Source organism: Rhinolophus hipposideros (genome assembly GCF_964194185.1).
Source record: "Rhinolophus hipposideros genome assembly, chromosome: 6".
NCBI lineage: Eukaryota > Metazoa > Chordata > Mammalia > Chiroptera > Rhinolophidae > Rhinolophus > Rhinolophus hipposideros.
Window position 1 is genome coordinate 59,333,886 of NC_138052.1, and position 16,848 is coordinate 59,350,733.

A 16,848-nucleotide genomic window follows, 5' to 3' on the forward strand; every position below is an offset into this window, starting at 1 on the left:
GGTATCCCAAGTTAGTTTTCAAATTTAGGAGTCCTAAGCATAGGAGTAACATCAAAACAAATAGAGTAGATGAAAAAGTGGAGTATATTGATCAAGAAACTGCCTGTGGGGATATTGTTTTATAGTGATTATCATTCTTTTCTAATCTTCGGGGGAAAAAGGGTAATTATTGACAAGGCTGTTATAAAGATGTGGTATCTATTAGGTTGGTGCAAAAATAATTGTGGTTTTTGCATTTATTTTTAACCTTTTAAACTGCAATTACTTTTGCACTAACCTAATAGTACAGTATCTGGAATTAGTCAATTCTCAATAATTGGTAGGAATTGCTATAAAAGGGCCAAGAAATAACAGAGAACAACAGTTGTTCAAGGAACCTAGGAGGCTAACTACAAATTCCTGAAATCAGGTACAGTCTCTGCCCTTAACTACTCACAGTCTACTTTGCTCCTTGAAGAAAGGGGTCATATTTTATTCATTGCTGAATGCTCAGTGCCCAACCCAATCACTGGCCCCAAAGTGTCAGGCACTTTATAAATTTTAGCTGGATAGTTGAGATGGGGAGAAAGGGATATAGAGAAAGCAAGGGAGGCAGAGAGGAGAGAGTGGTAGAGAAAGAAGCGAGCTAGAAAGAAAAGAGGAAGACTATAGGGAGGAGAACCTGTGGAAGGCAATGAACCCCTAAAAAAGCCAATGTATGTTATGTAGGATCTGGAGAGGGAAGAGGTTGTGGGGACCTGGGACAGGTTGTGGTCATAGTGTCTATGAGGGGGACATGTAGAAAGCCAGGCCCCTGGTCCTAGAAAGGACCACACAGTCATTCCTGGATTCTTTTTTTTTTTTTTTTTTCAGAACCACATCTCCCTGGAGGCCACTTGAAATTAGCCAGCTATGTGCCAGCAAAGTTTCATACTCTGTGATTTTGGTTTGGTCTGGCTGAGGGGTGCTGGTATCTTAGAGAAATTCTATTCCGACTGTGGGCCGCTCAGACTGATTTCCCCAACTCTGGGCGCTCAAGCCTCCATCACTAGGGGGCAACCCTCTGAGGGTTCAGCCTTTCTGGGGGCCTCAGGTTCGGGCCTGGAACGCTGTGAGAATGGAGCGTAGAGCGCGCGCGGGGTACTGGTCATTCCTGGTCCAGTCAGGACCGAGGGACTGCGACAGGGAAGAGGTGTGAGGGAAGGAGGGAGGGGGGGCAGCAGGGAGGCACAGGGGCCCCGGCCAACTATGGAACCATACCTCAGCGCCTGCTCTAAGGCTCATAGCGTCGCTGCCACCAAGACAGCCACCAGCAGCCTGGAAGCGGACAGCCAGAAATACAGAGATGTGAGTGGCATGAGGTCTGGTGTCGTTGTCCTCCACCGGGCCAACAGCCGGGTGGGGCGGGGCAGGGAGAGCCACTGAGGAGACCCGCACTGGGTAACTGTCTGCTTCTGGCGCCCTCGTGTGTCGCCGCAGTTGGCACTAACCACAACTGGCTGGTGACTTGGGAACAGGTCTTGGGGGCTGTCTGGCAGGGCGGGACCCTACACTGACTGCATGGCCGTTTGCATCCTTTGGTTAAAGTAGGAGTAGATGGGCCTAAACTAAATGAGTAATGCCTGAAAGGAAAGATACAACTCACCAATTGTTATCTGACAGGGGGCTCACAAAACCCACATTCCTGGGGTCGGAGCGTCTCAACTACTGGATCTGCCTATTGGGGTCAAGCTGCCTATGATCCCAGGAAGCAATACTTTATACTATACTACGAAGTTAAGTGAAAAGGTAAAGCAGTTTTTTGTGTTAACATTGGTTGTCTTCGCCCTTTTCTACTTGCTGTGAAAGTCAGGCACTGCGTTATACAAAGTCCACTAAGGGAATTTACATTAATATTCACAGGAAAAAAATAATCAAACCTACATTTAAACTAAAGTATTGTTTAGGATGAATACCAAAACAACTTCATATAGTATGGTTTGGACGGAATGAGGGTCTAGAAAGTTTAGATTCTTAGTTCTGTCTTAATTTGTAATTGATGGAAGCATATTAACTTTTCCTTTATAATAACACTGAATATCTACCTACTTATTGAGATTTTATTTATTTAGAAATGTTTGTTTAAAAGGTGGAAGGCCATTGGTGCTGGCTGGCATTTAATTAGATGTTACAATTTTAACCAGTAATAACTTGGACAAAACTCTCATTACAGAACACTTCTCTATGATTTTGTTTTGAGCCAAACTCTATCTCACACATAAAAGTGAGAAAAAAGTAGAGTTGAAATGAGTTAACATGTTTAGTACTGTAACCTCAATTTAATGGAAGAAGTCTCTGCCCCCCTGAAGAGACTCTAGGATTTGCCCCAACCTTTCTACCCAGTCTTTTGTCCAACCCAGAAACTCAGCTGAAGTCTTTTATATGTGCTCACACATACCATGTTAATGCTTCTGTGCCTTTGTTCACCTTGCCTCCCAAACTTGGCATACCCTCTCATATTCTCCTCAACCTAGGAATTTCAGCCATCTTTCACAATTTTTTTTCTGAACTATCATAGCCCCCAATTAGCTTATATTTCTTAAGAATTTTCATTGCTCTTGGTTTTTATAATTTTACTCACCACCTAATTCTATAATTACAGTTTTATACCTTCAATCATACTGGGTTGTAATTGTATTTCCCTCGAACCCTTATATGTTTTCAGTCCTCAATGCTACCCCTACCCTTGAATCGCCCCTGTCCTTGACTTAGTAACTAACACTGAAAGAGGTTCATTACATTCTTGTTGAGTGGTTACTTTGATTATTATTGCAAAAAGTTCTACAAGGAAGAATTCTAAGTGACCCCCTTACCTTTCTATTGTCTATGACATCATTAGAAATGCATAGGGCCCCTTGGTATTTGACACTTGCCTAGTAAACATGATTGCTTAAAGTAAGTTTTGTTTCTGGAAATATTTACTTTTAAAAACAAATATGTTCTACTAGAATAGAGGAAGCTAACCTCACACAATTTAACTGAGTCACACTCACACAAACTAGTTTACCTAAAGCATGTTTGAAAGCTGTTATCTCCTCTTTTGTGTGGAAACTTAGCCCTGTCTTTCTTTTCTCTGCTCCCTCAAATGTATTGTTTGCTGTATCATCATTTTCTGTTGAACATTAATTCAGTTGTCAACTACTTTTTAAAAAGATGTTCTCTCTATCTTTATCACATTAATTCCCTCAAAACTGTCTTCATTTAATCATAATTAGGTACCAGACTATTTCTTTGAAGACTGAATTTGTAAGACCTGTCTTTTTTTTTCAGTACAAGCTCTTCAATGAAGTAATGCTTTATATGTACATTTTTACTTTTTGTTTTGTTTTATTCTTTTTTAAAAAGGGAAACCACTTATTTTAATTGACAACAGAAGGGTTACCCTGGCTCCAATGAATGGATTTGTTTAAAAGGTGTTCTTTGTTTATAGGTCAGTAGCCCAGGTTTGATCTTGAGAGACATCTCACCACAGATAAAAGTCAGTATCTAAAAGAGGTTGACAACTAGATGGCAACAGCTGAAAGAAACAATCAGTCGAATCTTTGACTCATGATTGTTGGCTGTTTCTCTCACAGGAAAGATATGAGTTTCATATCTGTCTCACTGAATTCAAGACATTGCCCTGTAGAATTCCTTTCTTTGTCTTTTCAGTGAAGCATTGGTAATTAAAGAATTGCATTTTATGATTTAGACCCCTTGGAAAGGATGAAATAAAGTCTGGTATTAAGCAAGAGAACAGAAACTTATCAAGGAAGCTTTAAATGGAAAAGGAAAGCTAACATCCTATCAAGTTCCATCAATCTGCCCCCTTTCCCACATAAGAAGGATCCTCCCACCTACCTTGAGGGAGTTTGTTTTAGAATCCCACCCAGCCAAACTCCTTAGAAATTAACTGAGTTGGATACTGCCAGACAGCACAACATGGAGGTCACAAACTAGTACCTGCAGACAGGTCAGGATTGTGGGGTCTTATAAATTGAACAGGATGCCTGCAAACAGGGCAAGTGCTCTCAGGTTTTCCACATCTCTCACACATTTCAATTGCTTTTCACTTGAGCCAGTTCCTGCTTTGACATTACTTTAAACTAAAACTTCTGTTGTTCTGGCAGGAAAAATAAATAAATAAAAACAAAAAGAAAGAATGTAAAGACATTCTTCTACACCTACTTCTATCCTTCACTTCTTCCCTTTCAGAGGTTCTTCCATAATGCATTAACACCATCAGCTATTGAAAAATGGACCAAGAACTCACACCAAAACAAACAAACAAAACCCTCCCTTTGTTAATGTTTTAATTTATAAATGAGATTAAATAACTGAGCTGTCTCCTCTAAAGTAACAGACATAGAAACATGACTATCAGCTGATATTTTCCTTCTTTTATATGTTAATGGCTACTGTGTAGGGTTGTATTTGGTCTTTACACATATGGAGAAATCTCAGTTCCCATCAATATCCTTTATAACTACTTATTCAATATATTGAACTTTATAATATAGATCTTGAATTTTTTCCTGAGTGTAGCACTCAAATATTGTTGGGTTTCTTGCATTAGATAAGACCTCAAGATACAAACTCTTTAATCTATCTTTAATATCTGAGTTTTACTTTACTATATTTTGATAAAGTTATTTCCATGAATCTTGGTGAAAGATTTTCTATTTTTCTTCATTTACAGATATTGAAATATAATAGTCACAATTAATAGTATACCTTTACCTTTTGAATATGATTCCTTGACCACGAAGGAGGAAGGAAAGAAATGGAGAATCTTAATATTAGATTTATACATTAAAACAAATTTTATCCTATGCTCTTTCTTTTACTTTCTTTCTTTCTTCTCTGGCTCAGAGCCAGGAAATGATGGAGATCAGAGGAGAAATTAATTGAATGAGGGTGGGTTTTTAAGAGTCATTCAGGTCAGTGGAGTAAAAAAAAATGTAGGAATTAGTGTTTCTTAATGCAAAATTTACTGTTGCTGGTTTTTTCCCACTTCAGATTACTCTAGCATATTTTATTTTTAGTGAACATTCTAGTCATTTCAACAGGTTGATACTTAAAAGTGAAATTAGTTAATTTTACATTTGTCATATTTTTAAATCTGTGTTTGCAGCTTTTTCGACCTTCTTATAATTTTAACCTGACTGATCCTTATTGCCGACTTATGGAAAACCAATATAAAAGTCTCCATGATCCACATTTAAGAGAATACTATAAGCACAAAGATATCCTGAGGAGATTGAAGAAAGGTGGCTACATCACCAGCAATAATAAAGTAGGTCGGAGATTACTTCTTTTTAATCATTGAAGACCTCCAAGACTTGACATAAGCTTGTTTCTATACCTCACTGTGATGGGTGTCGGGGGAGGGGGTGATTGAAGTTAAGCTTTAACTTGGTCATGAGAAATACTTAATGGGAAATTCCATAAATTACTTAATATTTCGGTCAATAGAAATTGGACAATGGTTTCTAAAGGATACTACTTCCTCCACCATTTTTCTTTGTAATAACAAAAGATGATTACTAAATAACTTGAGGATATAAAGGTAATTTCCCAACTGCCCTATTTCATAGTCCTATTTCTATGTCTCTAATGGCACTATATGCTTTTCAAGGATTGTGTCTTATACATTTTTAAAAACTTGAGACAAAATAGGAACCTAGCAAAATCAACCTGATAGAATCCTGATAGAACATAAGAATAATTTGTATTGAACATTATTATACATTGGTATTTTATATTAAACTACAGCTGTGTATACTAAATTCCTATCATGGCATAAGTCATAATAATAAAGTAATGAGATTTGGATAGAAATTCCCTGTTGTTTAACAATTGTAGAGATACAAAATAGATAGCAATTTATTATTCTTGAAAACAAAATACTATCAAATTGTATATTATTATTTTTTTCTGAAAGTAATTGCTATGATTTTTAAATATTTATATTTATATATACTTTTGCTGTTGTTTTGTTTTATAGATTGTAGGTAACTTGTGGGGATTGAATAAGTACAGACAATATCTTACCAGTTAAAATTAGACTTTGAAAGAAACTATATAAAAGAACAAGTAAATTAAATACTCAAATTTGATTTCTTACATAGAGTTTAGAAGAAAGGTTTATTTGTATGCAAAGTATTTTCTTATAATCTTTTTACCTTTAATTTTGACAAACTAAATATTTTTTTTTCCAAAGGAAAATTTAGAGCAGGAACAAATATTTTGAGGTTGCTATATTGGGTCAAGTAAGAGAAAGGGACTAGGTCATCCATTAATGTGCCAATGGGAGCTGGCATAATTTAGTAATTAAATTGCTACTCCAATGTGTCCCTTCTATCTGAATTGGCGCCAATTGGATGTATCTATTGTGTCAGTAAGATTCTTAAGCTGGAACCCAAAACAGTTTGAGGTTTGGTAAGGAGAGGAACAGTATGAATAGTTATAATGTCTCACAGGTGACTCAGTGAACACGTACACTATGTGTTTGTACCCACGTACATGCAGCTATTTTCATCTATACAATGACATTCTAATGATGAAGTGGAATTATTGGGTGTAGAGTGAGTGGGTATAAATAGTGACTTCCTTTTAATTTTTGACTCTGTGTGTGTGTGTGTGTGTGTGTGTGTGTGTGTGTGTGGAATTGAGGTATTAGGGTCAAGAGAGTTGAATTAAAATAAAAAAGGTGTGTGTATGTGTACTTTTACAAATTTATATTCTAAGCTGAGACAGTTGTATAGAAATGAGAATGACTTCCCTATACCTTTAAGTGTTCTATAGCTTCCCCCCATTTCCTCTTCAGGCCTAGAGTTTCTCCTCCCTTTCTTCCATATTTTCATTTATTTTTTTCAGAATGGGTAGAAATGCATGATGAATAAGTTATCTTTTATTTTCAGAAAGAGAAATCTTTACTTTGGTTCAGTTGTCCATGTCTGCAATGGATTCAAAATAGATTGGAATGCAGTTAAGCAGAATTAGCTATTTACAAAGTCTAGGAATTTTGCTAAACACTAAATATAAAAAGGAATATAAAAGGACAGTTTTATTTCTGATAAATGTAAATAACATTGTATATGAATATATAAATTCATGCACATGTCTGTGTGTATATCATACATATATATGCATATATATGATACACTCTTATTTTTAAAATAGAAAATGCTTGCAAAACAAGTACATAAACTACAAGAAGACAGTCAAATACCTGGACATTCTGATGTCACACAGTTCCAAAACTGGTTATTACAGGAGGACACCCAATCTGTTAAGGACCAGGAACGATTAATACGGCACAGGTAAGATCGAAGTTAATGCATATTTTATGTATATATTGTGGACTCAAATAAGTTGGGAAAATACTAGAAAGAATTGAAGTTAAGCTTTTTTAAAAAGTACTAGACACTCCCTAAATCCACTATTGCCCTCAGTATGGAAAAAAAGGGAGACTAAGAGGCACAGGAATAGGAAACTTTAGTGCCAAGGCTATGAAGAACAATTTCTACCAGAGAAGACACGGTTTCTGGAAGTCCAAGGGGTAATTCAAACTGAGGAATGAATCAGATCCAAATCCTTCCTATAGTTGCAGATGGAGGGAAGTTATCTTTTAGCACATGCCTCTAGCAATAGCTTTTTATGATTCATCTTTAAGGGCTGACAGCATTAAGTTTGAGAAAGTTAGTGCAAAGTCAAAAATGGAGGTTTAATATAACTATATAAGGCTGATAGAAATGTGCATGGTCCCTAAAAAGAAAATGTGTAAACTATTCATGTATGACCTACTCATGTTCAATCTTTACCATTCTGTGGTCAAGCCCATATCTTAGGAAGTGAATGGATATTATAGTTCTTTTATGTCCTTCTTCATTAAGGTAAGAGGTTGGGCTACATAGCATGACTTTTATATTCCTTGGCTTCATTTTGTGGTAGTTCTATAATGCATATTGACATACCAGAGACCCAGACCATCAATGCAAGATTTGTTCAAGACTTTGTAAAATACATGGTACACAGTATACATCTTTTTCTTAGGAAATTCAAATCTGTTTTTTATTCTAGATTTGAAATAACTGTTTCAGTTGTTTCAGACTTCTCTGCAAACTCATATTCTTAAACCTACTGTTATGAATATTTACTATGCAAAATGTTTTTTATGACTTTGCTCCACATTTTACCATTGTTTTGGCCATAAGAACAGACACTTATATGGTAGAGAGAGCTGTATAACAACTAAAATATGGTGAGAGCTAGCTTACAGGTCCATGAACAGAGCTGACAGAAAATTATAAAATTCCTATAATTCAAGAAATAAAAAGCAAGCAAGGAAGTGGTTTGGGCATATCAAAGCAGTTGATGACATTTTAAGGGAGAAAACCCAATTCATCTTCTTTGCATTTGTACTTTTAAATAGATATTTGGATATGATAAGTAGGGGATTAGAACAACGTGAGCGCGCAGCCGAGGAGCAGCACCTATTGCGGATGGATAGAGAAGAAAGACGACAGCGGGAAGATACAAGAAGAAAACTTTGTCTTCGTAGAAAAATTGAAGAGGTAAGAGACATCAACCTAAAATATTGAAAGAAAATTTGTGTACAGTTGTTTTATTTGTAAATAATTTCAGCTGTGCATTATACTTCTTGAAGTTATTTCAGGTCTAAATAATTTACCTACATTAATCTTACCTCATGTAAAACAAGGAAGCTGACACCACAAACTAAATACTATATATATGAGTCATAATCATCTCTTAAAGATGATTCTCTTAAAGATGATTGTGAAAGTTATTAGACACTATTTAACTCCCATATAGCCTTCAGTACAGGAAGAGCCTTTTTTTTTTTTTTTAATAAGGAGGGCGCAGCTCATAGTGACCCATTCGGGGATGGAACCGGCAACCTTGGTGTTATCTTTTATCAGCACCACCTCTAAACAACTGAGCTAACCGGCCACCCCAAGGGCCATGTTTTAAAAATTTAGCTTTAGTAAACCTAACCATGCCTGCATTCCTAATCTGAGTACGGAAAGCCCATTCGAAAGCCAATGTATGACTTTCAGTATGCTTGATCTGATTTCCGGTAGGCCCTTAACTTCTAATTTGTTTCCTGATGGTGGACAAAATACAGAGGTTTACTGTAAGCACTGAATACAGTAACATTTTGCTCTGTAGGAATGGAAGACAAAAGAGATGTTACTTCTGACAAAGATTGGAGAAGACGTTAAAAGAGAAGCTAGGATAGAGGAACAACGGCGTAGAAGCAAAGAAGAAAGTGACAGGAAGGTATGTTTAACCTCTAATTTGGGAAAAGCTTTCGCTAGTTTTGATTTTTGAAAGTATACTAACTATATAAGATGACGATGGATCTGTTACCCAAAATGATAATGCTTTATAGAAAACTGAAAGTTATTAAACTTTTTACTATATTTTGACCATATTATATTTTGACTATAATATAAAAAGTACTACCCTACTATTTGATCTAACTACTTTTGACTTTATCTCATACCACAAACTATACTTGTAATTCCTATAGAAAAAAAATGACATAACTGACTTTTCATTAGAATCAAAATTTCTTGGAAAATGTTCTCAATTTTTCCCCACCAGTTAATTTTTTAGAATAACTGCTTTTAATTTTAAATGATATATAATATTTTATGATTTAGAGTCTAATCAGTATAAAGAAGAAATCAGTTTTAATTCCAGCACCATGCTATTAACTTACTGGTGTGCGTACACACACACACACACACACACACACACACACTACATAACAAACATGCACACACATACACTTGCACAAAATTTCTATGAATGTTTATATATTTAAATAAATAAATAAATTTATGTTATTAAAATTCATAGGCTTTTTGTAGATCGCTTTTTCATTTAATAAAATAATACTGACAACTTTCGATGTCAATAAATGTTGGTCTACAATTCTAAATCATCTTAGGTAGTTTATTTTTGACAAACCTAGATGTAAATGTAAGATTTACATAATCTGGTTGTATTTATATATACTGCTATGTAGCAAGTTTTTTAAATTTTGGAAATTGAAATATGCATGGTGTTTTATTCTACTTTTGTTACATGTATCTTTTAGTATTGTCAGGGATTCACTGTTCATACTATATGGCAAGTTCAGCTTATTTTAATTTACTGTAATTATTATTTTCTAACATTCAATTTTTCACCAATTTTTTTCAGTGTGAGTTCCCTCCATTTTGGCTTTTTTTTTTCTTCCAAATATCCCCAAAGTATCTCTGTTTTTGGAGAGCTACAAAATATCCCAGGTTTGCTCTGAACTTTTGCCAGATGCCAATTATTGTTCAATGAATCCTGGCCAATTTTAGTAGCAAGTAGTGTGATGAATTAAATTCTGGGCACTGGGTGTGCCCATTAGACATGATCACAAACTGGAGGCAGGGTGACACTACAGGCTGCTCAAGCCATGTTAATGGCAAAGCTGTTTCAAGTATTGATATTTCCAATGGAGTTATTCTAAATTGTGTTTCTTAAAATCATTTTTTTTAATATGAGAGGCTTTCAATTCATGTGAGTATATTTCTTATTTTTATGCCTCTTTCTTTCAGATTTGACATTATATATATTTTTTACTCCAAATTATGAGCTTAAATTACAGTTATAAAAATCTTTAAAGGATTTTATCTTTGCATTTTTGTCAGAAAAATCAGTTTTATCACTCTTTTTTTGTTCTCTGACCTATTTGTCTAATTTGAGTTACTGATTCTTGTATCTTTAATAATTCTTTAAATCAGTAGTGCTAGCCTTCCAAGTTTGTTCTTCATTTTCAAAGTTGTTGTGGCTAATCTAAGCCCTCTAACATTTCCATATAAATTTTAGAATCACCTTGTCAATTTCTACCAAGAAGTCTTGCTGAAATTTTAATTAGAATTTTGTTGACTCCATAGATTAGCTTAGACACAATTGATCTCTTCACAATACTACATTTTCCAACTTATTAGCTCAAGTATGTCTCTCCATTTCTATAGGTTTCCTTAACTTATCAATGTTATGTAGTTTGTAGTGTACAGGTCTTACACATCATTTTCATAGATTCATCCCTAGGTATTTCATAATTTTTATTCTATTATAATTTGCATTTTTATTTTGAATTCTGATTATTTGATGTTAGCATATAGAAAAGCAATTTTTGTATTCATCTTATAGCCTGCATTGTTAAAATCACTTAATAGTTCTTGTTTTTTTTCCATATGTCAATTGATATTCTACATAGATTATCATATTTGCCAGTAAATAAAGGCAGTTTTATTTATTCTTTTCAAATTGTCTTATGTTCTTATTTCATTTCTTGCTTGATTGCACTGACTAGAACCTCCAGTATAATGTAGAATATAAGCAGTGATAGTGAACATTATCATCAAATATTTTGTTTGTCCCCTCTCTCCTCTTCTTTTGCATTGTCTACTCTGCTCGTAATATATCCTCTGTATTACTTATCTCACACATTTTAGAAATTTATTTTGGTCCGTTTTATATCTTTCATGTCTGCTTCACCTTGTGAATATGTGGAATGCAGTTATGTGATCTGTTTTAATGTTCATTTCTGGGTCACTTTGATTGATTAATTTATACATTTTATGGGTCATATTTCCCTGCTTCTTTACATGCTTGGCATTCTTTAATTGGATGCCAGATCCAATCTAATCTATATATATCATGAATTTTACTTTTGGGGTGTTGAATATTTTCATATTCTTATAATACTTTTAGCTTTTTTTCTTGGATGTAAATAATTTATTTGGAAACAGTTTGTTATAGGTCTTGCTTTTATTTTAAGATCTTTCAAATAAATCTTTAATTTTAAGATTTGTTAGATGGGGCCATAACCATATTCAATCAGGGACTAGTTATTCCCCAATACTGAGGCAAGACCCATTTTATTCCTCTACCTAATGCCCTGTGACTTACGGAATTTTTCAAAGTGGCTGGTGAGAGTAGACATGATAGGTAGGCGCTGAGCACTGTTCTCTCTAATTCTTTAGGATGGTCCTGTCTGTGACCTTGGGTAGCTATTTCACAGTACTGATCTATTCTCTTACTAAATACTCTAGGGAATCATCTGAGGATATCTGGGGTTCTTTCTATGTGCGATTATATCCTTTCTGGCATATCCAAGATCAATATTAGCCCAGAGATTTACAAAAGGAAGTCACATTTTACATATTATATTATGTTTACCTACGGTAGGCCTGAGTGACTTGTAGTTAAGTCACTCAGGCATCTTCTAATTGAAGATGATTTAAAAATTCCCTGAACTCACCAGTGTAGCTATGGATTAAAAGACCATTTCTGATCTGAAACTGGACTAGTTCCCCAAATGTGTGCAGTGAGGTAAATTGCCTCTATGGGTTAAATATATTCTTCATGTTTGACCACAGATGAAAATTTACCCCTTACTACCATCCCAAATTTGCACTCAGCATAACCTTGCAAGTCACAAGACAGGAATGACTGTTCATTTCCAATATACTATCATATTATAAATATTTGTTTTGTGTTTCTAAATAGCAAGGTGATGTTAACCAATATATTTTCTTTAATATATTAGAAACAAGCCCTTCTAGAGAAAAAAATGGCTTATCATTTACAAAAAATGCAAGAAAATGGCTTTAAAAGAGAAGACATGGGAAAAAATACATTGGATTATAGAGGACAAAGTGGAACACATTTTGAATGTAAGAACACTAAAATCTGATATAGCTAGGTATAAAGTGCTTATCTATGTATTTATATAAAAATACTTTTGTAAAACTTTGTTTGCTTACACTTAACTATTTTCTTTATACCAGGCATAGTTGTAGGCATTTCCCTATTACAGTTCAAGTTGGAAAGTAGACATATTGGTAAAACTTAAAATAAACTAAAATAATCTTATCAGGTGGTTAAGTGGACAAGCTTGCCTATACTGCAGTTCTCACTAATTTCACTGTATTCAAAATAAGTATTTTTTGCTACTGAAACTTGAAAAAAATGTGTGTAAGATAATTGCTATCATATACCAACACAGTGTTCTGCTATGTTGCCAGTCAGAAAGAATAGACAGTATCAGAGAAAAACAAAGGGAAGAAGGAAGGAAGGAGTTACAGAAGGAGGGAAAGTAAGGAAAATAAAGAAGGAAATGAAGAAAGTTTAAAATAGGAACAATCTCTCCTAGCTTCCTTTTGTGTATAACATAAGACTATAGTGGGCTTTATGAAATTAAATTAATTAATGATATTAATTAAAATTGCATGGCCAGAATGTAAAACTGTAGACTTGTTTTAATTATCTGTGACTACATAGTAACAGGAAAGAACACGATCATCTTCCAAACAGTTATCATCATAGCATGCCATCAATCCTATCTCTGTCCTATTAATCCTACATCTAGGTGAGAACCTACCTATTTCACTCCAGTACATTATTAGCTAGTCTCTACTGGCTCTTATTTTTACCTACCTCAAGTCCATATTTTAAACTGCTACCTAATTACACTTAAAACTCTTTTCTGAGGGTTTCTACTTCTGGCCTAGAAACTAAAAAGATTCCCATTGCCTCTAAAATGAAACTTGGACTTCTTAGGCAAACATTCATTGCCATTTAGAGTCCAACCCACACCTAACTTTTTAACTTTATTTCACACTACCTTCTTGAAGAAAGGCAGCCAAAGAAAGGCTCTGATATAGGGGTGACATGCATAGATGCATGAGCCACACTGCTGAAGTCTATGTCCTGCTGTACGATTTGCTAGCCATGTTAATACCATGTTTCCCGAAAAAATAAGACCTAACTGGAAAATAAGACCTACCATGATTTTTCAGGATAAGATCCCCTGAACATAAGCCCTAATGAGTCTATTTGATCAAAACTGAATATGAAACCCGGTCTTATTTTCGGGGAAACACTGTAGCTTAGACAAATTACTTAACTTCTCTGACCCAGTTTCAGAATCTGAAAACAAAGATAATACTCCTAAGTAATTCCCATAAAGAACCTAAAAGTTCTAGCCCATAATAAGCACTCACTTTATTTCATTGTCCAATCAAATGAGACTACTACTGACCATTCCTAAAACACAAATTAACTTTCATACTTCTGTGCCTCCCTTTATCCAATTTTCTCAGCTTGGAATGACATGCTCACTGTCCATCTATCCAAATCGTATTATTCTCTTAAGCTCTACTGTAAATGAAGCTCCATAAAAACTGTCTTAATAACCCTAATAGGAAGATATTGCTCCTTTGAATCCCTATAGTACTTTATGTCATTCATCATACACTTATATACTTCCAACTGTCTTAATCACCCGTAATAATGTAACTTCCACTTTTGTGTTTCACAGAGCATCTAGTACTGTATGTATGTAAGTATAGATTAAATATATGTTTGCTGAATGACCTAATTCAATCTATTAAGCTCATTGAGATAATGACAGCAATCTCATGTTTTAGAAAAGAAATCACTTCAGTAACTATATACATCCCTACATTTTCAACTGTTATCTTTCTCATTTAATAGGAAAAGAGTTTCAAGTAGACATTTTAAACATTGCTACCTCAAATCCCCTTCTATTGAAGAAGTAGAATGTAAATGCATTTGATTTATAATGTCAAGGCGACAGAAGAATATCTATTTCATAAATGAAATTGAATTATACTTCTATAGTAATGTTGTCATCTTCCACAAAGTAGAAGGTTTCCAAGGGGAACGCAGAGAGAATGAGAGGTGATAGGACTATCAAGTGAATCTGCTCCAATGGAGAGACAGATCACTCTCACACTTCACATTTCTAATGAAAACCCACTGAGCACACATGCTGTGAGGATCCTCTGCCCTCCTGAGTGGTTAGAAACACAACTATAATCACCTCTATCACGAAGGAGAGATATGTGTATGGTTGATTAAGCTAGGCTGTGGGGCACATCCAAGGATTGCAATAGTACTGTGGCCTGGTGGGTTTCCAGCCAGTAAGCTATGTTGGTTTTGCATCCCCGTAGAGAGGACATGACATTTTGAGGTGGGTGTAGCTTTTTCTCTCTGTCAGAGGAAAATTCTGTCCCTCCAAGTATATCTTTTACCTTGAAAGTGCACCATTTCAAGAGCAATTGTTTTTCTTCCTATTTCACATCTCTCTTCTCCAATACTTCCCCACAATCCCACATATAAATTACCATATGACTTAATTCCTCTTGATTTAAGCACGAAAAGATAGTCTGTGTTGAATAATTCTATCTCACCATTATTAAAAATAAATGTTTTATTACATTTCTTTAAGCTGCTTCTCCAAACAAGAAAAAGAAGGTGCATGATGATATAAAGATGATTTATCATATTGGTGACCAGAAAATAAACAAAGGAGGACATGGTAAATGAATATTGTGATAAGAAATACTAAATAGTAATTTAGGAAAAGACTGAGTTTATATGGCCTTTTTCCTGTGCTCTTTGTTGTCAAATGACTGCTTTAATAAGTGATGCTTACCAACAATGATACAACCTCTATTGCTTTCAGAATTTGATCTCTAGTTACTGATTTAGTGTTTTGAGTTTAACATTATATCATCATTATAGAAAAATGAAGCGTCTATTGCTGTTAAATGAACAGTACATGAAACCCAACAAATTCCAAAATGATGCTCCAAATGGTTTTAGAAAACTCTGAAGTGGGTCAGAAATTAAGTGTATTAACTCCAAAGCCACCATGAACCTTACTGAAATATCACTTTACTTATTATCTATCTCATACTGTGTTACTTCACGTTGTCTATTAGAGCTCACAGGATTAGACCAGGAACCCAAATGACATAAAAATCCTCGAAATATCACGCCATCAAAAGTACAAGACTGTTCAAAGTTGATCAATATGAATCTCCTGTCGCTATTAAATTTTCAGGGAAAAATTAAAGTATAAGATTTAAATCTCTTTGTCCTTATCAGTTAAAATCTAAAGAAAAAATGAAAATCTTTCCTCTCTGAGTATGTCATTTGATTATTCCGTTTCATCAATACTCAGAAACCTGGGGAAAGAGAGCGTTGCCTTTGCTGAAGCTGCCTTTCACTCCGAGGACCACGGAGATTGAGCTAATTCAACTCTAAGCTTTATGGATTCCATTTTTAAAGTTCAGAGAGTTTTGTGCAGCACACCAATAAGTTCTTACAGCACACGCAACGATGACTACACCAGACCCACATCTATTGAAATGTAGGCAGTAAAACTAAAAGCTTAGTCTCTAAAGCAATTACCTCACACAAAATGATCTAAAACTCGAGGGTTTAATGCAGCTCAAACTGGTCTCACCAAAGTCAAAAAATCTCAGTAGTATTGAAAGAAAGGATAGTAGATGGAATATAGTTTTCAGCCTCACCAATTTACCAATCTATCTGTGACAACTGTCCAGGAATCAGACCTACACATTTAAGCATAGATGGGAGATATAGTCTACTATTAAAAGATGCATTCTGAAACTATATTGATACATATAGGAAAGGGGGTGTATTCTATGTATATCTACTCTGTAAGAGGGTAGAGTTGTATGTGAGTCATTTCTATCTTTTTTTTTTGAATTTTAGAAATGTACAGTGACATCACAAGTTATTTATTATTAGAAGTACCCCTCTTCCCATTCATCAAATTCAAACCTTCCTACTTTCCATTTTATCACTGAACCTTAACTATGAACTCTGACAGGGTCACAGCCTTTTTTTTCTTATGGGCAGTTTGCCCTACATTTTGCCACTAGCAACTCTCAAGCAGCGTTCAGAGCCCTGAATTCCCTATAGTCCCTGCTTCTAACCTTG

At 34.9% G+C, this 16,848-nt stretch overlaps 1 protein-coding gene across 1 annotated transcript in view; it reads left to right on the forward strand.

Annotated features, from left to right (window-relative positions):
* Positions 1 to 1,227: 1,227 nt before the first annotated feature.
* FSIP2 (fibrous sheath interacting protein 2) overlaps positions 1,228 to 16,848 on the forward strand; it is a gene marked incomplete at both ends in the record, with an annotated part of 80,587 nt that continues 64,966 nt past the window's right edge. The window contains 10 exon segments of the mRNA XM_081050774.1: positions 1,228 to 1,326; positions 1,642 to 1,767; positions 5,132 to 5,293; positions 6,005 to 6,050; positions 6,053 to 6,093; positions 7,183 to 7,322; positions 8,435 to 8,576; positions 9,193 to 9,303; positions 12,620 to 12,746; positions 15,326 to 15,415. Of these exon segments, the coding sequence (XP_080906900.1) occupies positions 1,228 to 1,326; positions 1,642 to 1,767; positions 5,132 to 5,293; positions 6,005 to 6,050; positions 6,053 to 6,093; positions 7,183 to 7,322; positions 8,435 to 8,576; positions 9,193 to 9,303; positions 12,620 to 12,746; positions 15,326 to 15,415 (1,084 nt within the window).